Here is a 27216-nt window from a genome sequence, read left to right on the forward strand (position 1 = left end):
TTCATTTTATTTTATTTTATTTTATTTTATTTTATTGTTTTATTTTTATACCACCGTTCATTCTAAGATTATTACTATTACCATTGTTATTATTCAAACTGATGAAAGCCTTAGCTGAGATTCCTGCATTGAAGGGAGCTGGAGAAACCCAGCCAGATGAGTTTATTATTATTATTATTATTATTACTATTATTACTACTATTGATCATGATGGCAGCGAACTGGAGTCAAGAACAGAGAAAGTGGATTCTAAAGCAGTATACCAACTTTTTGGCCACCCTGTATAAGTTGGTGGCCGTCCTTGCCTCCTGTGGCGGAGAGTTCCGCAGTATAACGATGCGGTGCCGCATGCAGACTGCATCTAAATAAGTGCATCTCATAGACCCGCTGGTGAACACCAGCAGGCGCCTCGCAGGATCGGTCTGTAGAACCCCAGCACCCTCCGTAAGAAGGAACCCCCAGAATCAAGACCTCCAATTTTTATTTTTATTTATGGAAAAAAACCCAATCCGCTTCGCCGCCTTCCTTTAGAGCCGCGCTCTTCTACCGCCACCTAGTGGCCAAGTTGAGATTAGGTCAAACTTGGATATTTGTTTATTTTTTCGTTTTTCACTGAGCTTGCAAACTGGTCCCTTTAAGACTTGCCCGCGGGCGCAGGAAGCAGGAAGCACGTGGAGCCAGAGAGCAAGTTCCTCCTGTTTCCTTCCAGTCGCTTTTCTATCCCGGTTGCGCTTCTTCTGCCTCTCAGACAGAGACGAAGAACATAGATATGCCGCAGAGATTATATTTGCAAGAAGCGGCGCGGATGGCTTCTTAGATCCCGGCATCGACAGCTTCTCTCCCAAATCTTTCGCAGGTTGGTACAGGGGAGGAAGGTTGCCAATGTCTGCTTTACCCTCCGCTCCTCCGCCTTGCCTTTTTCTCCGCTGCAAACCGAGCAGCGCGCGGAGGATCTGGCAGATTCCTGCAAATTAAGCGGCTGTTAAATAGGCCACAGGAACAGATCCAGGGCGTGTGTTTGTTTTTGTGCGTTTGTGCTTTTTTCCTGGTACGTCGGCAACTCCTTAGATTGGAAAGGAGAGGTTGCAAAAACAAGCTGTCTCTAGTCTTGGCCCCCTGGGTTTGCTTTCCTGGGAGTAAACCCCATTAATCACAGTTGGCGTGTGCGGGTGTAGTTTTGAAGCGACGTTTGCGAAGAGAAGTTTACGGGGGGTGGGGAAATAGTTTCAGAAGTTGTGTGGCTTTGTTTCTCAGTTTGATCCTATTTTATATGTATTTTATGTATTTATATTTTATGTATTTATGTATTTATATGTATTTTACTCATTGTGACTTGCAGTTATTTTATTGATCATAGTTTAGTAATTGTTTATTGCAATTCTTCAGTGAATTTCTATTTAATTATCATTTCTGATGTTTTGAGGGTTAAGTTTATTGGGTACTATTATATTCTAATCAATTATTGAATATTACGTTATTTGATATAAGTCGTTGTATTTTAAAGTTACGCTTTATTATGACTTTTGTACTGGATCAGATTATTATAAGGCATGTGTTCTTTGTGGTATTCAGTATTTTGTTGCTGTAAACTGCTATATAGAAATAGATTTTTATTTATACCCCGCTCTTCCCGGTTCAGAAAGGGGGTGTACAAAATAAAAGTGAAATGAAATACAGGAACCTGCCTTATTGCTGATCCAACTAGTTCAGTATTGTCTGTATGGAGAGCAGATGCTCTAAACCAGGGTTTCCCAAACTTGGGTCTCCAGCTGTTTTGGAACTACAACTCCCATCACCCCTAGCTAGCAGGACCAGTGGTCAGGGATGATGGGAATTGTAGTGCAAAAAAAAAAAACAAAAAACAACCACCACCCTGAGACCCAAGTTTGGAAAACCCTGGTCTGGACAGTGCTGGTGCTAAGGAGCTGGGAAAGAGGCACAGATTGCAAAAGGGGACATGTTGTTGGCATCTGTCTCTCTCAAGAGACAATGGAGTGCGCCTCTGGGGGTGAAGCCAAACCACTGTGTGAGCAACACCCAAGTGACCTCCTTCGGGTGCAGGCCTGGCCTGTGTTTCTGGAGGTCCAGATGTGGTCCAAAGGAAATCAGAGCAAGGCGTTTGGCACCAGCTGGGCTGCAGGAGTTGCTGGAAGGAGGCGGACAAGGCGCCACCCAACCGCCTTAGGGTCTCCACTCTGAATTTGTCTTGGGTTTACTCCTGAGCCTGTTCTCTCCCAAAGATGTCCCGCAAGGCAGTGGAGGTTTAGAATCAGAGTCTTCCTTCTCCCCGATGGGCTCCCTTCCCAGGTGGACAAGCCCCACTGGCCCCTCACTTCTCTCTGCAAGGGCTTCTTGACTGTTGGACCCCCTCCGCTCACCTGGTTTAGCCAGCCAGTGGGGACAAGGAAAAAGAAAATACGAGTTTTTGTTTTTATTTAACATGATTTATATGCTGCTCTAGGGACGCAGGTGGCGCTGTGGGCTAAACCACAGAGCCTAGGGCTTGCCGATCAGAAGGTTGGCGGTTTGAATCCCCGCAACATGGTGAGCTCCTGTTGCTCTGTTCCAGCTCCTGCCAACCTAGCAGTTCGAAAGCACGTCAAAGCGCAAGTAGATAAATAGGTACCGCTCCGGCAGGAAGGTAAATGGAGTTTCCGTGCACTGCTCTGGTTCGCCAGAAGCAGCTTGGTCATGCTGGCCACATGACCCGGAAGCTGTATGCCGGCTCCCTCGGCCAGTAAAGCGAGATGAGCGCCACAACCCCAGAGTCGTCCGCGACTGGGCCTAATGGTCAGGGGTCCCTTTACCTTTATATGCTGCTCTCAGGTGGGACGTTCTCTTCCAAATAAAAGCATCATCTGGTGCGAGTGCAGCCCTCTCTCTCTCCCATGCCTCTTCTTCGATCAGGGATTGCAAATACCTGCAGGGGCTTCTCCCGATGTTGCTCTGGACTCCAGCAGCCACCATTATCACTGACCACTGGACACACTGGTCTCTGGGAGTCGGAGGTTGGCGGTCTCATTCCCAAAATGATTAATTTAATTCCATCCTGTTCCATCTTGGTCCTCCTTTAACAGGTAGCTGTGGTTGGAAGAACATAGGCACACACCTGTTGGATTTCTGCCTGCATCTCGGTCTGTACATTCCTTCACTTGGGTGGCCAACTGGCTGGTGTCACGATGGCAGCGACATCCTTGATTTGCTCCGGGACGGTGAGCAGGTGAGAGATTTTTTTGCTGTCCTCTGAAGATGCAAATTAAAGAACTGAATGTAGGTAGGAATGATCATTGTAGCAAAAGTAATTGTCAGTAATAGCAACATGATATTGATAGTAATTTCTATAGTTCGGCTTCAGATCGCTCAGTTAGTAAAGCATGGGATTCTTAATCTTGGGGTCATGGGTTCAAGTTCCAGGGTTCAAGGCCCAATGTGCTTGTCTGCAAGGCCTGGGTTCAAATCTCTCACCCTCTACTCAGCCATGAAGTTCACTGGGTGGCCTTGTGAGCCAGTCACAGTCAGCTTGACCTACCTCACAGGGTTGTTGTAAAGATAGAAAAATGGGAGGGGAACCTCATGTGCTGCCTTGCACTCTGTGAAGGATGCTAATGTACTAATAAATAAACTTTTAAAATGTCTTGTTTAGTATATATTTTCATCCCATTTTCCTTCCAGATGTGTTTGAGGTGGCTTATGGGATAGATTTTTTATTTTAAAAATCATAAACTTGCGTAGTTTTCTCTTTCCTCCCCCTGCTTCTCCCTCCTCCTAAGCGGGTTGGGCTCGATGACCTTGTGGGGTCCCTCCCATCTCCTAATGGCTTCTGAGAAAGCCCGTCTGCAGTGCTTTTGTTCATTTTTGCAGGGTCAGCTCTGTGCTCAACCGAGACGTGAAGCAGTTTGGGAAGAAGTTTATGTTTGATGGGACTGAGGAGACTTGCTGGAACTCAGATCAGGTGAGATGCAAGAGAAAAACTGCAGTGCTGGCAAAATAATCCTTTTTTTTAAAAAATTGATTGGAGATCAATTTTATTGCACTTCCAGCAGTGACAGTAATAATAACACGGAGCTGGAGTACTTGCAAGACTTTCCCTCCTTTGATATCTTGGTCTTCCTCAACAACGCTACTGCAAGACAGGCTGATCTTCATATTGTCCCTCTTATTATTTTTTGAGTCAGGGGATTTTTTACTGAAGTTTCCAAAATACAATAAAAGAAACAAACTAATCTACAAGAAATAACGAGTAGAAAGAAGCTAAAGAAAGAAGAAACAGGAAAAAAAGAAACTGCAAGCCCCTCTCTACTCACTGTTTCTTAACTTTCATCCCTTACCTTCCTCTGTAGAAAGCAATTCTTTTTAAAGGTTTTTAATTGTTTTTCACTGGTAATTTCATTTTTCTTTTTTCGCATGGTTTTTCTTTTTTGGTCAAATAATCAAGCTGTATATAATTTTTAGGAAATAAAAGACATAAATAATTCCGTCTCGTCCCAGCTCAGACTCACTCATCCATCAAGCCCAGTACTAAAGGAAGGAGCTAGTCCTCATGGTTCAAATAAAAGGGTTGGCTATAGTCAGGTATATAGGAACTTATCTTATCCCAGCTCAGACTAAGATCACCCGTCAAGCCCAGTGCTGTTCTTTAGGGTCTGTGCAGAGGGAAGCCATTCACAGAATCATAGAGCCACAGAGTTGGAAGGGACCCCGAGGGTCATCTAGTCCAACCCTCTGCGATGCAGGAATCTTTTGCCCAACATGGGGTTCCAACACACGACTCTGAGATTAAGAGTCTCGTGTTCACCTTATCTCATGACGCAAAGCAGGGGCTGAGCCTGGCGATTTCACTTGCAAGCTGAACTCCAGCTTCATTAACATGTGATCTTGAAATTCTGGATTCCTTCCCCCAAACTGATACTGAAGTTTAGTGCTAGTTTTGTGCTGTGAACCCCCCTCCAAACCAAGGAATTAACACAACAAATTGGGGTCACAAGTTAATGCCAAAAAAAATCCAACCTTGTCTGATTGACTCCAAACAGGGGTCAAAGTTTGGTGCTCATTTGGTGCCCTTCCCAAAGGAATAATTGACACTCAAACCGGGAGCTATAGGGCAATTACTCAATTGGGGGGGGGCATGAAACGAGGGGTTCGTGGCACAAAACAAGCACTAAACTTTGGCTTCCGTTTGGGAGGGTCCAGAGCAGGCATAGGCAAACTCCAGCCCTCCAGATGTTTAGGACTACACTTCCCATCCTCCCTAGCTAACAGGATCAGTGGTCAGGGATGATGGGAATTGTAGTCCCAAACATCTGGAGGGCCGGAGTTTGCCTATGCCTGGTCCAGAGTTTTAGGGTCACATGTTGCTGAAGCTCTGAACTCCTCTTTTCCCCAGGGAAGGGCTCCTTGTAGTATTTTTTACATTGCCTGGGGGAGGGGGTGGAAATAAAATATTGCAGTTTTGGGTTGAAATTCCTCTCCTTGAGCTAAAAGGTTTGTCCCTAATTGACGGCTGCTGTTGGTCTTAGGGTGCCACCCAGTGGTTGACGCTGGAATTTCCACAGGCTGTCCGGGCGTCCCAGATCCGGATCCAATTCCAGGGGGGATTTGCAAGCCGGAAGTGTGTTGTGCAAGGTAAGGACAGTGGCAGAGGCAGAGGCAGCAGTTGCAAGACTCCTTCATGGCTTGCTAGTAAAACAGAATGGCTGTGTTGCGAAATGGTGCATGTCTAAAAAGTGTGTCACCAACATGGAAAGTTTGGAAAGCTCTGTTGTGGACAGTATGAGGTTGGGGGAGATAGTAAACTTTTATTTTTTCACATAGTGTGCATGCAAGGTTTTTGTTTCAGCGTCAGGCAAGTAGGTCCTTCTTCCATTCATTTATCAGTTTTCGTTGGCCGAGGGACATGGCAAGAAAGTGGTATCTGCAATACACAAAAAACGACTCCAGAACCCCACCACCCGCCTTGCCTCAATCAAAGAACCCTGTTTTACCCCCGTTAAATATTGCCCTTTCCACATCTCCTTTCAAATTTCTCCTAGGCTGCCAGAACGGAGGCGATCTTTCCCCGGTGGCGGAATTCTACCCTGAGGATACAAATTCTCTGCAAATATCCTTTTTTCCCTTCCCTCCCAGTTCACTGGGCTGTGGGGGTGGGGATGGAGTCCAGAACTTCGCTTTCCTTAACTGTTCTTCCCTCTACCATTTCTCCCTCGAGGAAACTCCTCTCGACAAACTCAAGATCACCTTTGAAAACAGCACGGATTTCTTCGGACGGGTGATTGTCTACCAGTTGGATGTCCGTGGGGTGAAGCTTTGACCCTGGAAGTCCTCATGTGACTTTTTTTTTTTAATTTTGTGCCTTTTTCACAACAGCCAAAACCTCAAAAATCTGATTCTGCAGTTGTTCTGCCTTGCTTCTGAAATGGAAGTGTCTCTTTGCCCTGGTTTGCAACTTGAGGACATCCCATAAGTTTACTTACGGCGGGAATGCAAGTTGTAACAATAAAAAATTGAATTTTATTTTGACTGAGATGATAAATATTACTAAAGAAACAATTGTTTGTTATCCAAATTAATGCTTTTGATGATACCAATGTAGACATAATGCCCAAAGAACTGGTCTTACATACGATCTTGGCAGCTCAAATAGGAATTGCAACTCAGTGGGAAACATCCCACAATCTTACACCTGGAGGCTTAGTGCCACTCACTCTGGAAAATGGAGGAAATTTGAGATTTCATTGAGGACTAGAACCTCCAGGTGCTTTTTATACAGTCTGGCATCCGTTTGTCACATGGCCATCTGCACTGCAGCGGGTTGGACTAGATGACCCCTGGGACCCCTTCCAACTCTACAATCCTGTGATTCTATGTACAATGGGACAATTGTTTTCAAGACGACTCTTGTCACAAGTCTGGCAAATCTGGAACTAGACTTTCACTTGGACTTTTGTCATTCTAACCCATGTGCTACTGTGCTCATTCTGTCTGTCAGATACTTTTCTTTTTCACCTTTCCATTGTCGTTCATTGTTCTGTTTCATATGCATCACAAAATGAAATAAAAATCTCTTTGCAACAAGAGGAGCCTGGATAGCTCAGTCGGTTGGAGCGTGGCACTGATAATTGCCAAGGCTGCAGGCTCGATCCTTGAGTGGGACAGCTGCATATTCTGCCTTGCAGGGGGTTGGACTAAATCAGGCATCCTCAAACTTTGCCCTCAAGATGTTTTGGGACTACAACTCCCATCATCCCTAGCTAACAGGACCAGTGGTCAGGGATGATGGGAATTGTAGTCCCAAAACATCTGGAGGGCTGAGTTTGGGGGTGCCTGGACAAAATGATCTTCAGGGTTCCTTCCAACTCTGATTCTGTGAGGACAGTCCATAATTTCAAAAGGTGTCTCCCCTTCCCAGGAGTGGCTGGCAGACTCCAAAAGCCAAACCAGGGCACGTTTTCCACCCAGTTGGCTACCACTCCCTCCATTTGGGTGTTGCTGCTGATCTTAGGGCTATAAGCTCTGGGCACTCAGCTCTCACCTGTGGCTCCTAGATGCTGCCGGCATGTGACAGCGGCCACAATCCCAGGAAAGGCTTTGACTGGCCAGCTAAGCCAGGGAGGGGAGCCGATGGACCTCAAACCCTCAGGGAGTCAGGGGCTTCCCCTGCAGGTGCAGTCAGGCTCCGGGGGATGGAGTGACAGAGACCAAGAGGGGGTCCAACGGTCCAGAAGGCGGCTCAGGACTGCAACACCTCAAGGGCCACCTCTCCCCATACGAACTGACCCGGACCCTGAGATCATCCCCTGAGGCCTTTCTTTGTGGCAACATGAGAACAGGGCCTTTTTCGGTGGTGGCTCCCCATTTGTGGGATGCTCTCCCCAGGGAGGCTCACCTGACCCCTTCATTACACATCTTTAGGAGCCAGGCAAAAGCTTTTCCTTAGAACCAGGCTGATTTTAGATGTTTGTGGGAGGACAGACTTACTGGTTTCTTTGTTATATATTTTTGTGTTTTTATACTGTAAACTGCTGTATGATCCTCAGACGTAGGGTGGTAAAGACATATAACAAATAGTGAACAATAATTTATTTTGTATTTTTATGCCGAGATATTCATTCCTTTATTTAAAAAGAAAGCTCTCACAGCTGCTCCCCTGGAGTCCTGGTTCGCCCTAGGCGAGCGGAAATAAGCAAGCCTGCTGTTTAAGACAAGCACAGTGTAGCAGAGTCACCTGCTTAGCAGTTTCAGCAAGTTTTCTAGGGACAGAATAGTTTCTTCCATTAATCGGGAGTGTTCAGTTGTTGCCATTTCAAATTTTAAAAGTATGGTACGTAGTACTTTTTTTTTAGTTCGGGAATCTGCAAAATTCTCTCTCCCATCGCACACGTCCAGCTCACAACAGTTTGCAAACGGCAGCGGGGAAAACATCAAGTGCCTTCTGATTTGCAGCTTGGCTTGCTTCTGCGAGCCACCTGGACTTCCTTTGCCTCCGGAAACTTCTCCTCTGGCTGGAGTCTGGATTTCAGGGGTTCCAGAATAGTTGTGGTGCTTAGTGGTCATCAGGTTGATAAATGAGACCTCCGGGTATAGGGCGGTATAAAAATTCAATAAATAAATAAAAAATAGTAAGCTGATGGCAGCAAGCAGGTTGGGGGGGGGGGGGAGTCGTGTCTTGCCATCAAACCTAACCCCTCCACTGCCCCCTCTTTCCACGAGGGCTGTAGCGAACTTTTTAAAGCCCGGTGACTCTCAAATCTCCAACCCTGTCTCACGTGCCTCAGATCAGCCGCTCAGTGCAAAAGGCTTTCCTTTGATTCCACCTTCAAAGCAGAGAGAAAAATGGTGGGGGGCAGGGAGAAGGTCCTCCCCCCCCCCCCCCAGTCTGACAAGAAGTTCCTGTTTCACTCAGGTTCTTTGCTCCGCAACAACTTGAGGATATGTTTTTCCATCACGTGTTGCACTAGGGAAGGGAGAGGGAAAGCAAAGAATGAATTGATTGACTTGGTTCCAGTTACAGATAGGTAGCCGTGTTGGTCTGCCATAGTCAAAATAAAAAAAATCCTTCCAGTAGCACCTTTAAGACCAACTAAGTTAGTTCTTGGTATGAGCTTTCGTGTGCAAGCACACTTCTTCAGATACACTGAAACAGAAGTTGAAACAGTTGAAGGATCTGGCAACTTCTGTTTCAGTGTATCTGAAGAAGTGTGCTTGCACACGAAAGCTCATACCAAGAACTAACTTAGTTGGTCTTAAAGGTGCTACTGGAAGGATTTTTTTTATTTTGATTGACTTGGGTTTTTTAAAAAATATATATATACAGAATTCCAGTTTACATTTATCTACTTCATTAAATTTATGCACCTGTTGATTTATTTCTTTTAAAAAAGAAAGAATTTCAACATATTTATTTATGTCATTAAATTTATGCATTGCTTGATTTTTCCCCTTAAGTCCCCTCAAAGTGGTTTTAAAAAGGTAAAGGGACGCCTGACCATTAGGTCCAGTCGTGGCCGACTCTGGGGTTGCGGCGCTCATCTCGCTTTATTGGCTGAGGGAGCCGGCATACAGCTTCCGGGTCATGTGGCCAGCGGGACTAAGCCGCTTCTGGCGAACCAGAGCAGCGCATGGAAACGGTGTTTACCTTCCCGCTGGAGCGGTACCTATTTATCTACTTGCACTTTGACGTGCTTTCGAACTGCTAGGTGGGCAGGAGCAGGGACTGAGCAATGGGAGCTCACCCCGCCGCTGGGATTCGAACCGCCGACCTTCTGATTGGCAAGTCCTAGGCTCTGTGGTTTAACCCACAGCGCCACCTGCGTCCCTCAAAGTGGTTTTACAAGCAGCTTAAAAGAATAAAGACAATAAAGCGGAAAAACAACTCTTGCTGATGTTATCTTTGGAATGCTTTAAACCAGGGTTTCCCAAGCTTGGGTCTCCAGCTGTTTTGGGATGGGAACTGCAGTCCAAAAACAACTGGAGACCCAAGTTTGGGAGACACTGGTTTAAACTAAAAACAGGTCAAAACAGACATCAGCATTCCTTGCGTTTATATACACTTTCATTTCCCTCAAAGTGGTGACCATTTTTCTCTCCTCTGCCACATTTAATCCTCACACAACAACCCTACCAGGTAGGTCAGGCTGGGAGAGGCCGTGACTGGCCCCCAAGGTCACCAGCCAGCGAGCTTCATGGCCAGTGGATTTGAGCCCTGTTCTCTCCCAGGTCCTTGTCCCACTCTCTAACCACTATGCCCCGCTGCCTCTTTTACACGCTTGGTGTGTGGGTGAGGGCGATAGAAGGCCTCCTCGTGAGCATGCAAGCCCCGAAATGCTTTCCTAACCCACTCTTGGAGGTTCTCCGCCGTTCTAAGGTAGTGGCTCTGTCCATGGAGGCTCCATTGAGGAATTGGAAGAAACTAAGGAGGCTTGGGGGACGCGGGTGGCGCTGTGGGTTAAACCACAGAGCCTAGGACTTGCCAATCAGAAGGTCAGCGGTTTGAATCCCTGCAACGGGGTGAGCTCCCATTGCTCGGTCCCTGCTCCTGTCCACCTAGCAGTTCGAAAGCACGTCAAAGTGCAAGTAGATAAATAGGTACCGCTCTGGCGGGAAGGTAAACGGCGTTTCCGTGCGCTGCTCTGGTTTGCCAGAAGCGGCTTAGTCATGCTGGCCACATAACCCGGAAGCTGTACGCCGGCTCCCTCGGCCAATAAAGCAAGATGAGCACCACAACCCCAGAGTAGTCCGCTGCTGGACCTAAATGGTCAGGGGTCCCTTTACCTTTTTTAAGAAGGCTTGGATGAGGTCAAAGGGGACCCCCACCTTGCCCAGTCTCCTGGATGCTCCAACGGGAAGCCCCCCACAAGCGGAAGGCCCTCATGAGCACCACGGCCCTTTGACGTGGGACCCTCTGGCCCCTCCCATGTTTCCGAACCCACCTTTCTTGTGTCCCAGAGCGACTGCCAGGTCCATCGGGGTGTATCCTGAATCTGCCTCGGTTGTGAGATCAGCACCGTGGGCTTAGAAGAGGGAGGGGAGACAAATATTTTATGTATTTTATTTTAGTGCTATGTTCTTTTTTTAACTTTACACATACATTCTTTATTAAAGTCCAAAGACCCACAAAAGCAATTTCAAAAGCAAATGCAGCAGAAATGGAGGGAAAAAAACATTCCTAGGCAGCCACTGTGTTTTATCCAGAGTGTGTTGATTTCTATTTCGTATCACCCCAGAGAGAAATTTTGCCACGGCCAGGGCAATATCATTTGCCTCAAGGCGATACTTGAGATAGAAGGTTTCAGGATTTCCAGGCAAGTTTGCTGATAAGGGTTTAATTAATTGGTTCCTGCCTTGTTTATGCAGCCCAGAAGGTAGTAAGAGATGTCCACAGGTTGCATGTGATCACTGTATGAAATATCCCATAGTCTCTGCCTCAAGGATTTAAGGGCAATATCTTAAAAAGCAGAGACATCACTTTGCCAACAAAGGTCCGTATAGTTCAAGCTCTGGTTTTCCCAGTAGTGATGTATGGAAGTGAGAGCTGGACCATAAAGAAGGCTGATCGCCGAAGAATTGATGCTTTTGAATTCTGGTGCTGGAGGAGACTCTTGAGAGTCCCATGGACTGCAAGAAGATCCAACTGATCCATTCTTAAGGAATTAGCCCTGAGTGCTCACTGGAAGGACAGATCCTGAAGCTGAGGCTCCAAGACTTTCGTCACCTCATGAGAAGAGAAGACTCCCTGGAAAAGACCCTGATGCTGGGAAAGATGGAGGGTGCAAGGAGAAGGGGATGACGGAGGACGAGATGGTGGGACAGTGTTCTCGAAGCGACCAGCATGAGTCTGACCAAACTGCGGGAGGCAGTGGAAGACAGGAGTGCCTGGCGTGCTCTGGTCCAGGGGGTCACAAAGAGTTGGCCATGACTGAATGACTAAACAACAACAATAATCATAACCCAAGATATGTTTCATACAACAAACAGCGTGAGAACACAGGCAGAGTCTATTTAGATATGATCTACCAGTCAGTCTGCCATTTAGGGCTTCAGATGGGAATACATTTAATCTGGGCTTGGGCTGGGTGTTCACCAGTATGCGGATGATACCAGCCTTAAATCAAGCACTGCTAGGAGTCGTTTCTTTCCGTTTTCCAATGTATTTCTTATCGATAAAAAAATCCAGACCGGCACGAACAAATTTTCCTTCTGAAAATGTGGCCCAGAGGAAAAAGTTGGGAGAACCATGGCCCTAACCACTGCACCACACTGCCTCAGAGATGTTTAAGTTGCCACCAAGAGAGAAATATGCCCTATAGCATATTTTGCCACATCAAAGTCCATTGCAGGCAAAACAGGGAGCTTCGTGGCAACTCCGAAAAGCCAGCAGAGGCATTGTGGCAAAACCCAAAAATGCTTCCATGGACTTACAAAGAGCTGGCAGCAAACTACTGCACTCGCAGTAGAGGTAAAGGGACCCCTGACCATTAGGTCCAGTCGCAGACGACTCTGGGGTTGCGGCGCTCATCTCGCTTTACTGGCCGAGGGACCCGGCGTACAGCTTCTGGGTCATGTGGCCAGCGGGACTAAGCCGCTTCTGGCGAACCAGAGCAGCGCACGGAAATGCCGTTTACCTTCCCGCTGGAGTGGTACCTATTTATCTACTTGCACTTTGACGTGCTTTCGAATTGCTAGGTTGGCAGGAGCAGGGACTGAGCAACGGAAGCTCACCCCGTCGCTGAAATTCAAACCACCGACCTTCTGATCGGCAAGTCCTAGGCTCTGTGGTTTAACCCACAGCACCACCCTACTCGCAGTAGACCTGCTGAAATTAATGGACCCACATTATTATCGCTCGGGGGGAAGGCCCCACTGGTTGACCCCCTCGTTCTCAGCTGTGGCCGAAGGAAGGCAAGCTTGGCTTCTCCATCGAAAAATGAGATTGTCGCTCAGGTACGGAAGCACATTCCCCCGACACCACTTACCTAGCAAGGCCTCAATGCATTTGACGTGGTTCCCGCGCACGGCATAGAGGAGAGGGGTCCCGCCGTTCTGTGGAGACAACCGAAAAGCATCAGCACAAGGAGGAAAAAACACCCACACACCCCACACAGGAGCTGGGGATGTTTAGCCTGGAAAAGAGGAGATATGACAGCAATCTTCAAATATCTCAAGGGCTGTCAGAGGGAAGAGGGAACAAGCTTGTTTTCTCCTGCTCTGGAGGGCAGGACTCGAACCCATGGCTTCAAGGAAGACATTTAGCAAGAACTTCTGACAGTAAGAGCTGTTCGACCATGGGATGGAAGGTGGTGGCCTCTCCTTCCTTGGAGATTTTCAAGAGGTTGGACGGCCACCTGTCCTGGATGCTTGAGCTGAGATTCCTGCCTTGCAGGGGGTTGGACTAGATGACCCTTGGTGGCCCCTTCCAACTCTACAATCCTATGGTTCTATGAATGTGGGGCCTGCCGAAAGCTGATTCAGGTCGGCAGGGCCATACCTGCCCCCCCTCCACCCACCGATGCAAAAGTTACCCAGTCGTAAGTGTTGATGTCCACATCCTTCTCCAGGAGCAAGGTGACGATGTCCGTGTAGCCCCCCATGCTGGCAAGAGACAGGGCGCTCTCCCTCTCCTTGGCAAGGACGTGGGGGTCTGCGCCCTGGGGAGAGAGGACACACAGGGCTGCAGCCGCGGCAGGGAAAATGCGGGTGACCCCTGTGCTTCTCCCTCCCCATCGCACGTTCCTTACCCATTCCAGCATACTGCGAATTGTCTCGATCTCTCCGAAAGCCGCTGCCCACATCAGCGGCGTGAAGCCCCGTTCGTCGGGCTTGTTCAAAAGGTTCTCGCCTGTCAACATTTCCAAAATTAGGGAGCTGATTGACACAGGGGTAGGAAAGTTCATGGGTCTTCATGTAGGCTGCACAACGGTCTTTCCCGGCTAAGTGAATTAAATCATTTCATGGCAGCATTTGGTTTTACAACAGATTTCTCTCATTCTCTGCACGGTTTGTTTTTAATTTTTGTGATTTTCCTGCACACTGGCTGGAATGGCTAATGATTTATTCAGGGGTCAGCAAACTTTTTCAGCAGGGGGCCGGTCCACTTTCCCTTAGACCTTGTAGGGGGCTGGACTAGATTTGGGGGGGGGGGATGAACAAATTCCTATGCCCCACAAAAAACCGAGAGATGCATTTTAAATGAAAGCACACATTCTACTCATGTAAAAATACCAGGCAGGCCCCACAAATAATTCAGAGATGAATTTTAAATAAAAGGACACATTCTACTCATGTAAAAACACGCTGAGTATCCATGGGCCGGATTTAGAAGGCGATTGGGCCAGATCCGGCCCCCGGGCCTTAGTTTGCCTACCCATGATTTAAGCAGTGTGATGGGGGGGGGCAGTAATTAATAAAACTAAGAGGGCAGTGGAAGCATAAAAAAGAAGAGAATAAAAATTGGAAAAAACGTGTTTCATCTGTTGTGTAATAACACTTACTGCCAGGCCAGACGCTGTTGCAGGACAATGACAACATAATTTTTATTTTCCTATTATCGTTATCTTAATTTTCTGTGTATAATATGAATGTTACTATGGTTGATTTTAATGAATAATTTTATAATCTTAAGCTTCAAGGTGTCTTATTTACAGCAACATATTTCTTCACTATATTGCAGAATGTAGGTAGAAATAAAGATCCCTAAAAGAACACAAATTTGTCATGGCATCTTTCTGTTTCTTCACTTAAAGAAAGTAGTTTTCCTGGGGGGCACTAAGTATTTTTTTTTTCTGAAGGTGGGGGGAGCCCAAAGAAGTTTGGGAACCTCTGTGGTAGATGAATGTCCTCAGTATTGAAATACGAAGTTCCCTCAGATCCAGTATCCCTCAGAACTATGTCGCCTATCATAGAGAAAGAATCTAGTCAAATTCAAGTAGGTTTTGAGGACGGTTATTTGAAAGAAGAAATATTGCACTGATATGTTAAGTGTTGCAGAATAATGATTTGGAATAACCTTGCCTGGAGGAGAATTTTGCTGATCGTTGTAAATAGCTGTCAAATGATTAAATAAAATAAATGTTTTAAAAACACCTTAAATAAATAAACCAACCCCGTGAGGCACACTCTAGCTAGTGGGCAGGAAGTCAGAAGCGGGTGGAGGGGGGCTGGGTGTTCCTATCTCACCTTTCCTCAGATTTTCTTTCAATAGGACCAGTTCTCCCTGGGCTGCCAACTGATGAATAGAAAGAGCTGGAAAAGTAAAAAAACAAACAAACAGGATTTCACTGAGAACTGAAATAGGGAATAGAATGCAGTCTTACAGTAAGAGGCTGCACAGAACCCAAATTCCAAGCCAGTTTTTGCAAAACGATTGTCCTGTTCTATAAAATATGCAATGGTATTCAAACCATTCTTGTCTTTGCATAATTAATCCTCAGAGGGAGGAGGGAAGCAGACGCCTTTCATGATCGCTAGAAATGTTATTCACTGGCAATCATGAGGGATGGAAACTTGACTTTTGGATTAATGCCTTTAAAAATAAATAGAATAAAATGGCCTGAGGAGTGGAGGGCAGATTTGCTCTTGAGCCTTCTGTTCATGAAGGGAAAAGGAACGGCTTGGTGGGTGTTAGAGACCATTGGGAAGTCGATTAAGAGAGAAAGCAGCCCAACAGAATCATAGAACCCACAACCCTGCGATTAAGATTCCTGTGCTCTACCAACTCAGCTAATCCTGAACCTTGACTGATTTTTAACAAAAAACAAATTGATTTCCCCCTTCAAGGCGCTAGTCCTCTTGACTAGCTCAACAACAAAAGTGTATAGCCCATCAGTTTACCAAGTGGTTTGGGAAGTCAGTTCAGAGGAAAAGCAGCACAACAGGATCATGAACTTTGGCTGATCTTAACAAGGGGCTAGACCTCTAGAGCAACAGGAAAAAAATGTATAAATGGGGGAGAATTGAAGCCACCTTGGCTTCAACTGATTCACAGCCCCCTCCCCCCATTCCCCAGCTAATGAAAAGCAAAAATGTTTTGTGGCACAACAACTCACTGTCCAGAGTGGCCGGCAAGGCAGATGCCTCGTTGCCACGCTGCCGGTTGGTCAGGGTGGTCGCCAGCTTCAGACTGCTTCCATCTGCATTTTTGAAGAAAGACAAAAGATGTTAAACCTGGAACCTTCATTTTTCAAGGACCGCTTCTCTCCATGTGAACCAACCTGGACCCGGCAATCACCACCTGAGGCCCTTCCACATGTGCCTCCACTGTGAAAAGTCCAGAGGGCGGCCACACAAGCACGGGGCCTTTTCTGCGGTGGCTCCCTATATGTGGGATGCTCTCCCCAGGGAGGCTCGCCTGGCGCCTTCGTTACATATCTCTAGGCACCTGGGGAAAACATTCCTCTTTTCCCAGGCCTTTGGCTAATTAAACAAATTAAAAGGTATACACATTGAAAGTGAAATGAAATATCCTTTTTGAGGAGAGGCGACCGGGTTTGAAGACTTGCCATTTGGTGCAGGAACAGCTTGGTTTGGGTCGTCTTTCTCCTCTGAGTATGGATACAGCCGCAAGATGACTGATGCCTGATCATCCTCCTGGTCGCTGGCGGGCATCTCTGGGTCCTTTGAGGGGGCATTGTGGGTCATTTCGGCGACAGGAGCTTCTGGAGAAATTGTGAAGGTGTCTATGGCGGCGGCAGGTCTACAGCACCCTGAGAGCTTTGACACAGCAAAGAAACAGGAACACAAGAAACTGCCCTCAGACAGAGTCAGACTACTGGTCGACCTGCTTCTTGCCGACCCTGACTGGCAGCTGCTCTCCAGAATCCAGGCACGTCTGTGTCATTGGGCATCGCACCAGGGATGCAAAGCAAGGTGCTCTGCCACTTCTTCAAAATTAAAAAGATTCTAGTCCTCATTATTCTTCTGAAAGCTGCCTTGTACTGAGTCAGGTGGGGGGCATTCCCAACCTCACCAGCAGATGCCCAGGACTGAACCTGGGGCCGTCTTCAGACAAATTGTGCATTCTGTGGGAAGGACCATACCTCAGGGGTTAAGGATGAGGCGCTAGTCCTCATGGTTCCAAGTAAAAGCAAAGGAAAGTTTATAGACAGTCAGGCCACTGGTCCACCAAGTATTATTATTATTATTATTATTATTATTATTATTATTATTATTTACATACCCTGCCCAACTCTACTCTGATCTGTTTACAACCCTCCTGACGTCACCCCCGGGCCAAGTCTTGGAGGGATTTCCTGCCTCCAACATGTGACGTAAAAACTCACCAGCCTCTCCCATTAGAAGGGCGATGACGTCAAGTTTACACATCGCCCTTTAGAAAAGGTTGACGATCATGGTGCCGCCAGATCCGCTTTGCCGCATCTTCGCCTCTCTTCGCTCTCTCTGCCCGTCCGCGCAAAACTGAAAGTAACTTTCTCTTCCCACAATGCATTTGCAGCAGCTCCCGCGGGGTGGCGGCGGCGGCGGCCTGGCCCTTTAAGAGCTTCTGAATGAGGTTGCGGAAGCCGGTATTGTTATGAATGAGCGGCGCAGCTCAGCCTCCGCCCCGCCCTCCAGCTCCGCCAATCACCGGCCACTAACTAAGAGGAAGCGCTTCCCCCAAAGGGCGGTTTAAAGGGCCAGCCGTTCAATTGTTTTCTTTTTAAAAATCCTCCAGAAAATTTGGTTTTGATTATGCTTTAATGCATTGAGTTTATTTGACGTATTTATTAGACCGCTCTTCTGAGCCAACGCCCGTCCAAAGCAGCTTCTAATTGACAACAATAAAATATTGTTTTTATTACCCTATAAAACTGTTTTAAAAAAATATTTTATTTTTTACAAAATACTACAAAATTTAAAAAGTTAAAAGACTCCACATAAACTTTAACAGCTGTCATCCTCAGAACCAATGAGCACTGAAGATGACCCAGAGGCTTTACATGTTTTAACAGCAGGCAGATATTAAACTGGTCCAGCCCCCTGCAGGCTGTAGTGATAATCTCTTCCATCCTTTGCCACCCTAGTGCCTCCCAGATGGTTTGGACTACAACTCCCATTAGCCTCAACCAGCATGAGGGTCTACGCTGAGTAGAACCTCAATGGTCTAAATCATACCCAGAGTAGACCCATTGAAAGGAATGGCTTATATCAAACTGAGTCCTACTCAAAAATTAGACCCACTGAAAGCAATGGACCTAAACTGGTCACTTCTATTCATTTTAGTGGATCTACTCAGTGGCATATCACAGAATCATAGAATTGTAGAGCTGGAAGGCAGACCCTCCAAGCATCCCTATTTTCTAGGGACAAACCCGGATGTACAGAAGCTGTTCTGGTTTCTCATATGAACCTGGAATGTCCCGCTTTTCCTTAGGAAGCCCCTATTTTTACTGAAGAAATGTTGAAGGGTATGGAATTATGCAACCCCTGAGCCAATGAGAAAGGTAACTATATAAGGCAGCCCTGTATAGGGTTTTTTTTTTTTTGTTAATGTTTAATGTTTAATTCTGTTTTTATATATGTTGGAAGTCACCCAGAGTGGCTGGGGCAACCCAGTCAGATGGGTGGGATACAAATAATAAAATTATTACTATTTTAAGGGAATAGGATGTCCCTTTTTTCATCAGAGAAATGTTGGAGGATATGGGAAGGGACCCTCAGAATCATCTAGTCCAACCTCCCGCAATGCAGGGATACGCAGCTGTCCCTTATGGGGCTCGAACTTGCAACCTAGGCATTATCAGCGCCACGCTCTAATCAAATGAGCAATCCATCTGACCTATAGTTTGAAAACTTTCCAGGGGAAAATGAAAGAGAGGTCATTTGCAAAGGCACCCGTTTCTGTGCCAGACAAATCTAAGGCCAGCTGAAATTCTAAAGGCGCCTATTAGGGAGTAAGCCCCATTGAACCCTGGTGGCCTCACTTTTGAGCAGCCATGCATTTACTGGCCAGAGTGGGGAAACTCCTGCCTTCGGCCAGGAGGGGACCTCCAAGGCCCTTATGGCTGGTCTGTCTCGACAGACAATGGAGTGCGCCTCCAGGGGTGAAGCCATCCAACCCCCTTAGGGACTCCATTCCGGATTTCTGGGGGATATCCAGTACTCCTGAGCCTGCTCTCCTCCCGAAGGGATCCCCCGGTGGAGAGTTGGGCTCAGAGCTTCCCTTCTCCCCCATGGGCGAGCCCCGTCCGCCCCGCACTTCCCTCGACAGCGCCCAGGGGGAACCTTTCTCACCGGACGGTGTTTCCGAGCGGCTCCCCTTTCGGCGCTGCACGCGGCCCGTCGGAAGTGGCCCGGCAGCTGTCCTCCTTGTCCGGCGCCGCGGCCCGCTTTCCCCTCCGCCGCTTCGGGCTCTCCCCGGGATCATGGAGGAGCCGGAGATGCAGCTCAAAGTGAAGAAAGGTAGCGGCGGAGGAGCCACTTCCGGTGGTGTCGCGCCCAAAGGCGTCCGGGCAGGAATGGGGAGGGAGGGAGGGAGGGGGCGCGCAATGATTCGCAGGAGCGCCAAGCCGCAGTCCAGATGTGTGTGTTTGTTTTAGGGAAGCGGCTAGAAAGCGGCCCCGGCCCCTCCTTTTCCAAGCTCATGCCTTCAAACTGAACGCCATGCGTCAAGAGTGCCTCTGAGCCTGTGCAGATAGCATTCCCCTGGCAGAAAGCCGCCTTCTCTCCTGGACACGCTGGAGCCCCGGAATGTCCTGCATGAGCAGGGAAACGATGTTTTATTGTTTATTATTATTATTATTATTATTATTATTATTACTATTATTATTATTGTTATTATTAAACCATATTTAATCCACAGAAAGAATAATAACATTATTCTTTCATTAGTATTAATATTACGACGTTGTAATTCCCTTCATGTCAATAGTATGTAGTAGGGGGGAACGGAGTCATAGCCATTCCTACCTGTGGTTATTGTGGGGGTGGCACAGTTGTGTTGCATTGGAAATGGCTTGCATTAGACCCATTGAATGCAATGGCCCTGTGAGGTGGGTGAAGAGGTCACCCAGTGGGCTTCATAATGGAGTGGGAATTTGAACCCTGATCTCCCAGGTCTTTGCCCAACACTCTCACCGCTACACCCCACTGGCTAGACCGTCTGCAATGATGCAGCTCTATAAATTAAGTAGGTAACTAAATATGGAGAAAGCAAAATGTCACTTAGAGAAGGATCTGAAAAAAATTCCTGGAAGCCTGAATCTGTTTTATTATGGATTGTTTCATCTCAACCGCATTGTGATTTTTTCCCTTTAAAATACAAAGATTTTTCCTTTAAAATACAAAGTGTTATAGAAACGGGGAGGGACCCCATTGCAAAAAAAATGGCACCTAGACATTCTTTTGTGAGCGCAGCCTAGGTTTAATGTATCATTTGGTAATTAGGTTATATATCTGAGTTTCTAACACTGGTAATAGTAGTAGTAGTGATGATGATGATGATAGCTGCCTGGAAAGGATTTCCTGGTTTGGCAATGAAGCTGCAATTAAAATTAACATCTCCCCATTCTTCCTAGTGACAGACAAGTTTACGGAGAGCATGTATGTCTTGGCCAACGAACCTTCTGTGGCTCTGTATCGGCTTCAGGAGCACGTCAGGCGTTCCCTCCCGGAATTGGCCCAGCATAAGGTATGCCACCTTCGAACCCAGGAGCGAAAAAACTCAAATGCGCACCATGCTTAATCATGGTCCCTGCATTGCAGGGGGTTGGGCTACGTGGCCCTTGGGATCCCATCAAATTCTGTGATTCACCAGCACCAGATCAGCTAGCTGAACCTGCCCCACTTTAGGGGTTTTGGGAGTCACTGTTTTAAACAGTCCTGCCTTTCTCCAAAGAATCCTGGGACCTGTGGGTTGCTGAATATAGGGAGGCCCCTATATTCCTCTCAGAGCCAGTATTTGCAATTCGCCAAGCGCATTTTTTACCTGTCGGTCCTCTGCAACCGAGTGATTAGCTTATATGGTGCAGCTGTATAAATTAAGTAGGTAAATAAGTATGGGGAAAGCAAAATGGATGGCGCCTGATGTCTCCACCATCTGGAGGTTCATGCCTGGGGATCATTGGATCGGGACTGTTTTCACACACTAATACAAAGTCCTGTAGAATCTATCAGTTCTATTTTATCTGCACAATTGGAATGAATTTCAGGAACCAAAATGCCAAATGCCTGAGCAGGACTGGTGAACAATGTTATAATTAATTGCTGTCGCTTGTCTTCACTTACCCCAACTTACAGTTGGGGAAAAATACTCCTATGTTATGAGTGGTCCATGTCCCCATTAAGAAAAAGAGGTTGGAATAGGCCAATAGATCTGTAGACTGTCTCTGTATCAAGTGACTTTCTTTTTTAAGTTCTCAAAGCTCTTAACCAAGCTCAGGGTTGTCCTCCGAACTAGCCAGATGTTTAACTGAGAATCAATCAGTCCGTCCGTCATTTGAAAAATAAGACTTTAGAGCTGTCTTGCCTCAAAATGGCAACTGGACATTCCTTTCTGGCAACTGCAACCTTGGTTCAAGGAGCCATTTGGTGCCTGGCTCATATATCTGAGTTTTGAACACAGCCCAAAGCTCCACTTCCCAGGGAATAGGAATTGAGTGTTAAATGCTCTTGGGAACTGTAGATCTGGGAGGGAGAAGATGGGTCTCCTAACAGCTCCCAGTACCATGAATGTACAGTGGTACCTCAGGTTACAAACACTTCGGGTTACAGACTCTGCTAACCTGAAAGTAGTACCTCAGGTTAAGAACTTTGCTTCAGGATGAGAACAGAAATCGTGCGGCGGCAGTGGGAGGCCCCATTAGCTAAAGTGGTGCTTCAGGTTAAGAACAGTTTCAGGTTAAGAACAGACCTCCAGAACAGACCTCCGTAACCAGAGGTACCACTGTAGTAAAATCCTATATCAGAGAACCTGCCAGCCTTCAAATGTTGTCACCTCCCAGTGTTCCAGCAGAGAGTCAGATAGGATGGATGAGTGTAGAAACATGTGCTAGCCCACAGTTAATGCTTGAAGTTTTATAGTGCTTTTATATTTTGCTGGAAACAGCCCAGAGTGGCTGGAGCAATCCAGTCAGAATTATAAAATTACTACTACTACTACTACTACAGAATTGCCAACCCTGCCCTCCATCAGGAGAGGGCCATTTCCCTCATCTCATTATATTTTGTATTTATTGATTACATTTCTTTCTCACCCTCTTTCCTCCAAGAAGCTCTAGGCGGCGTGTATGGTTCTCCCTCTCCCCATTTTAGCCCTGGGAGGTAGGCAGTTGTTGTCATCGTTGTCATTATGGTACAGATTTGCGGGCTTCTTCATACAGCGAAGCCAGCCTTCGCAGCACAGAAACAGAGCAGGGGCACAAATGCAAGCCCTGAAAACGAGAAAATCAGCCAACGCTAAAGCAACACAACCATCCATGCAAACTCCTGAAAACGACAAACCCATTTCATCGCATATAAAGCTTATTTTCCCATAAATAACTGGGTTACCGGAGCTGCTGGTGGTGAACATGAGTCTCTCCTCCGCCCCACCCCTGTCTAATCCTCACAACCCTCCTGCGAGGTAGGCTAGGCTGAGGGGCAGTGACCCCAAAGTCACCCAGCCAGCTTCCTGGCCCAGTGGGAGGATTTGAACCTTGGCCTCCCAGGTCCTACGTGTGCAGATCAGTCTCTGGAGGGAGGGGGTTGGTTCTTACTGGGAGGGGGAGATGTTGGAGGAGAGGGTATTTCAGTTATTTTGAAAAGGGATAGAGAGTCAATACAGCAGGGAGGGTAGATGTTATCCAGGCTGCTTTTTCCCAAACTTATTTAAAAGGTCCCTTGTTTAATTTAGGGGCTTGTATTAATAGTGGTGCCGTAGGGAGAACAGGGTTTTGGAAGAGAATGCTAGCGAAATAGAGAAGGTCACCCTGCTGTCTTTCTTCCTTAAAAAAGAAAAAATTCATCAAGGATTTATTCATCTTTTCCAACTAGGCAACATCTCATGGATAAGCTGTCCTGGCGAGAGAGGGATTTGTTATTCCCCAGTTCCGAGTTAAAGAAAGCAACCTCCTCCCTCTGTTTCCCCCCACCCCTTAGCTCTCTTTTGGGGACTGGGATCTGCTGTTTGTTCCTCCCCTGCCCCCTTAATGTGCCATTAATTCCATTGTCTTGAGCATTAGCCAGCTTAAGCTAATGCAAGTCATCCAAGGGAGGCGGTCTGAGATTTTTTGAATTTTCTGGACTTGTGGGGCATGAGTGTGTTTTGCATTAAGCCACAGCTACCTTTCATTCACCCCTTTAGTTTTTTAAAAAAGAAGTTAATGGGCCTTTGGGGTTGGCATCCGTCTATCTCGGGAGGCAATGGAGTGCACCTTTGAGGGTGAAGTCCAGCTGTTGGAAGGTTGCAGCACCTGAGACCAATGCGGGAGAGACATACTGCATTGCAGCCGGGGCAGATGAAGGCATCTGGTTGTGCTGCTGCGGATGCGCCAGGGCGTTTCTTCTCTCTGTGCTCCTCCTGGCACAGTCACTCCTCCTCTGATCACTGCTATGGATGCAAACCTGACTGCAGACATCTTTGTAACACAGAGTCTGCCAACGGTCCCATAGAGCACCTCCTTGGGGATCCTGCCATCTTCCATTCTGTGCATGTGGCCAAGCCAGAGTAGACATCCCTGAGACAGGAGTGCAAACAAGCTGGGAATGTGGGCTTGGGGGAGCACATTTTGGTTTGAGACTCTGTCCTGCCATGCGATGCCCAAATCTTCCTGGTACAGCACCTGTGACCCAGTGTTCGAAACTCAGATATATAAGCTCATCGCCAAATGGCTCCTTAAGCCAAGGTTACAGTCGCCAAAGCAGAATGCCTTGTAGCCATTTGGAGGGCGGTTGGCTCTGAAGTTGTATTTTTCAGTACGACTTTTTGATTCTTTACATTTATTCTGATTGTGTGGATAAAATATAACGGAAAGAATTCTATAGGATGGGGCCTTAGTGTGTGAAAACAGTCCAGATGGGGGAGACGTCAGGCCCCATCCTGGCACCTGGGCATCTTCACTTGGTTGCAAGTGGCTGATAGCCAGGTACAAAATGCACCTGGCAAATTTCAAGTGCTGCTGTGACCATATAATAAATGTTTGATTGGCTAAGGAGTTTGTTTTCTCTGCAAAGGAGGTTACCCATTGTGTCTCTGTACCTTGGCTTCTGTGGCTAAATCTGCTGTCCATCTGCAGGACTTTCTTGCAGATAAGTTCAGATACTTAAGCATAACAGGCCAGCCTTATTTTGGAGAGGTCGGAGGCTGCCCATTGCCCCTCTGAATGACTCATGCAATTGTAGAGTTGGAAGAGACCCCCCAAGGATCGTTGCAGCCTTTTCTCCTTGGGCAGTTTGTGACCAGAACCCCCACCCCACCTCAAAAGCACTAGGGTTGGTATTTGGACGTGCTGCGTGGCAGTGTTTAGTGCATCAAGCTAGAACTGAGGAGACCCAGGTTGCGTCTTGGAGATCATCACCCTCTCCCCTTTCCTCCTTGCAGGCCGACATGCAGAGCTGGGAGGAGCAAAGTCAAGGGGCCATCTACACCGTGGAGTACGCTTGCAGGTACTTGGGGGAAGCCTGCAGGGCTGCATCCCTTTCCCAAAGGGGCTTCCCAAGCGCCCATAGATGGGCTGCGGTTGGGGGGAAGGCAGCAAAGAGCCTCCGGCATTGATCCCCATTTCCATGGCTAACTGTACTAAACTGAAACCAAAATCCACACTGCTTAAAATTAGAATTCAGACTTCCAGGTATCTCATTGCAGCCATGAGAACTAGGAACTTGACATGCAATTCAGAAGTCTAGTGACCCTGTGAAGGGAAGCTCTAGTCCCGCTCTGTTCTGCCTTGGTCAGAGTCCTGTGTCACAGTCCCACCTGGAGTCCTGTGTCCTGTTCTGGGCTCCACAATTTGAGAAGGATATTGACAAGCTGGAAGTGTGGAGAGGAGGGCAGCCAAGATCTGCTAACTATGCCTGATGAGGTTGAGGGAGCTGGGTATGTTTAGCCTGGAAAAAAGGAGACTGAGAGGAGATATGAAAGCCACCCACAAATATCTCAAGGGCTGCCACACGGAGGAGGGAGCAAGCTTGCTTTCTGCTGCCCCAGAGGGGAGGATCCAGATCAACGGCTTCAGGTTACAAGAAAGCAGATTCCAACTAAACATCAGGAAGAACTTTCTGACAGCAAAATTAAAATAAATAATAATAATGCCGCCTCAAGTACTCTCTCTCTCTTTTCCAGTGCCATCAAGAACATGAAAGACAGCAGCGTTTATTTCAAGAGCATTGAGGGTCTGCTCAGGCACACCATTGCGGTGAAAGACCGCCTGAATGCTGCCCGCAGGTAGCTCCAGGAGCCCCAAGAAGCCCCCCACGAACCCCCCTTCCACCCCAGAGGAGTCCCAGGGTCTGGTCGGCGCAAAGAGGCCAAGACAGCAGCAGTGTGCACTGTGTTGATTGTGGCTGACTTTTTAAATTAAATCTTGTTAATATTAAAGCTCCGCAAACTGATAACAGAATGATGTTTATTGCAGTGGGGGGGGGGGGTGAGAGAGAGAAAGAGAGAGAGAGACTCTTCCTGTGTGCTGAGAGTGAGGGTTTTTCCTACATTCCTTGTGCTTGGGGAAGGTGTGTTAGGAATATGTGAACTGACCTTATCCCAAGTCAGGACTTTTGGCTAGTACTTCCTACTCTGACTGGCAGCAGGTCTCCAGGATTTGAGACTCGCGTAGTGGGCGGGTGTCTTTTTCCCAGCCTGGGAACCTGGGACCTTCTGTGCACAAAGCAGATGATGGGCAACCCAGTCAGATGGGCAGGGTACAAATAATAAAAATGTTGTTGTTGTTGTTATTGTTATTGTTATTATTTCTAGTATTATTATTTGTATTATTACAGCTGAGTTGCAGCTCTTCTATTTTATTTTTTTAAACAACAAGTTAAGATCCTAGTCCTCATGATCAGTGCTTTTTTCTATATACTAACCATGAAGTTGTTACAGGAAGTGCCACACTTCTTAGCAACAACAAAGGAGGTGCCGGTACTACCTACTCTTGAGGACCCCCTGAAAGAAAGCACTGCTCATGATTCTGACTTAAAATCAGAGCCTGGGAAGGTGCCGTAAACCAGGTGGAACCATTGGCCCATGTAACTCAGCACGGTCTACACTGATTGGCAGCAGATCCCCAGAGTTTCAGGCAGGGAGTCTTTCTGAGCAGGTGCCGGCGATGCCTGGGATTACTTGGGAGCAAATCTGTAGAATCATAGAATTGTGCATTTGGAAGGGGGCCCATGGGTCATCTAGTCCAACCCCTGCAATGTGGGAATCACAGCTAATTTGGACGCTGCTTTCCAGCCTCTGTAGCTGGAGGTTCCATTACTAGTGGCTTGCTGATACAGTAAGTTCGCATCTTATGTGGGGGTTCGGGTGCAAGGGAAATTGTGTATACCGCAATTTGGGGGGGGGGGGAGAGAATACGCCATACTCCCAGAGCCCATGCAGTCCAAGTGCAATAAGCTTTTAAACTCTCCACCTTGTTTGGATTTAACCCGCGCAATTTCAACCAGCCTGCCCTCAACCACAAAAGGTAGGAATTGCACAAGTGTAATCATGCATAAGATGCAATGCGTCTGCCCTCACCAGACTCCCTAATCCCCTTTCACATGCCTGGAGGCAGTTGGAGGATGGATGGTGGTTAACAGCTTGAGGTTGAATCCTAACAAGGCAGAAGTTCTGTTTCTGGGGGACGGGGGGTGAACAGGGGTGGGGGACTCCCTGGTCCTGAATGGGGCAACTGTGCCCCTGAAGGACCAGGTGCACAGCCTGGGAGTCATTTTGGACTCACAGCTGTCCATGGAGGCGCAGGTCAATTCTACGTCCAAGGCAGCTGTCTGCCAGCTCCATCTGAGACTCTACCTGACTGCTCCCTGTCTCTCCAGAGTGGGGCATGCCCTGGTTATCTCCCGCTTGTACTACTGCAATGCACTCTCCGTGGGGCCACCTTGGAAGGTGAATCGGAAACAACAACTAATCTAGAATGCGGAAGCCAGACTGGTGACTGGGAGCACCTGCCAGGATCATATAACACCGGTCCTTAAAGGATATACATTGGCTCCCAGTACGTTTCCAAGCACAATTCAAAGTGTTGGTGCTGACCTTTAAAACCTTAAACAGCCTCATCCCTGTATGCCTGAAGGAGCGTCTCCACCCCCATC

The 27216-nt window shown here is 47.3% G+C and overlaps 3 protein-coding genes across 6 annotated transcripts; 2 read left to right on the forward strand and 1 right to left on the reverse strand.

Annotated features, from left to right (window-relative positions):
• Positions 1-637: 637 nt before the first annotated feature.
• On the forward strand, positions 638-7071 carry NR2C2AP (nuclear receptor 2C2 associated protein). Its single transcript, XM_080989299.1, has 6 exons — positions 638-856; positions 3078-3220; positions 3862-3952; positions 5517-5622; positions 6030-6097; positions 6191-7071. Exons 2-6 carry the CDS (start codon positions 3180-3182, stop codon positions 6305-6307), a joined length of 423 nt encoding a protein of 140 aa, XP_080845425.1. The 5' UTR covers positions 638-856; positions 3078-3179; the 3' UTR covers positions 6308-7071.
• Positions 7072-8059: 988 nt separating this feature from the next.
• Positions 8060-19360, reverse strand: RFXANK (regulatory factor X associated ankyrin containing protein; the record flags this gene model as incomplete). 4 transcript variants are annotated; one of them, XM_080989186.1, is made up of 9 exons in its annotated part: positions 8060-8950; positions 10926-11006; positions 12969-13035; positions 13515-13640; positions 13731-13831; positions 15169-15234; positions 16038-16121; positions 16491-16701; positions 19222-19360. In XM_080989186.1, 8 exons carry the CDS (start codon positions 16627-16629, stop codon positions 8892-8894), a joined length of 723 nt encoding a protein of 240 aa, XP_080845312.1. In that variant the 3' UTR covers positions 8060-8891. The 4 variants fall into 4 exon arrangements, with proteins under 4 accessions (XP_080845312.1, XP_080845309.1, XP_080845310.1 ...); XM_080989183.1 differs by having other exon boundaries at positions 16491-16646; positions 19222-19354; XM_080989184.1 differs by lacking the exon at positions 19222-19360 and adding an exon at positions 17271-17432 and having other exon boundaries at positions 16491-16646.
• BORCS8 (BLOC-1 related complex subunit 8) lies at positions 19257-25854 on the forward strand. Its single transcript, XM_080989321.1, has 4 exons — positions 19257-19389; positions 20505-20617; positions 24506-24570; positions 25247-25854. Exons 1-4 carry the CDS (start codon positions 19353-19355, stop codon positions 25350-25352), a joined length of 321 nt encoding a protein of 106 aa, XP_080845447.1. The 5' UTR covers positions 19257-19352; the 3' UTR covers positions 25353-25854.
• Positions 25855-27216: the final 1362 nt, after the last annotated feature.

The sequence above is a fragment of the Podarcis pityusensis genome (assembly GCF_964106645.2).
Source record: "Podarcis pityusensis genome assembly, chromosome: 18".
Taxonomy (NCBI): domain Eukaryota; kingdom Metazoa; phylum Chordata; class Lepidosauria; order Squamata; family Lacertidae; genus Podarcis; species Podarcis pityusensis.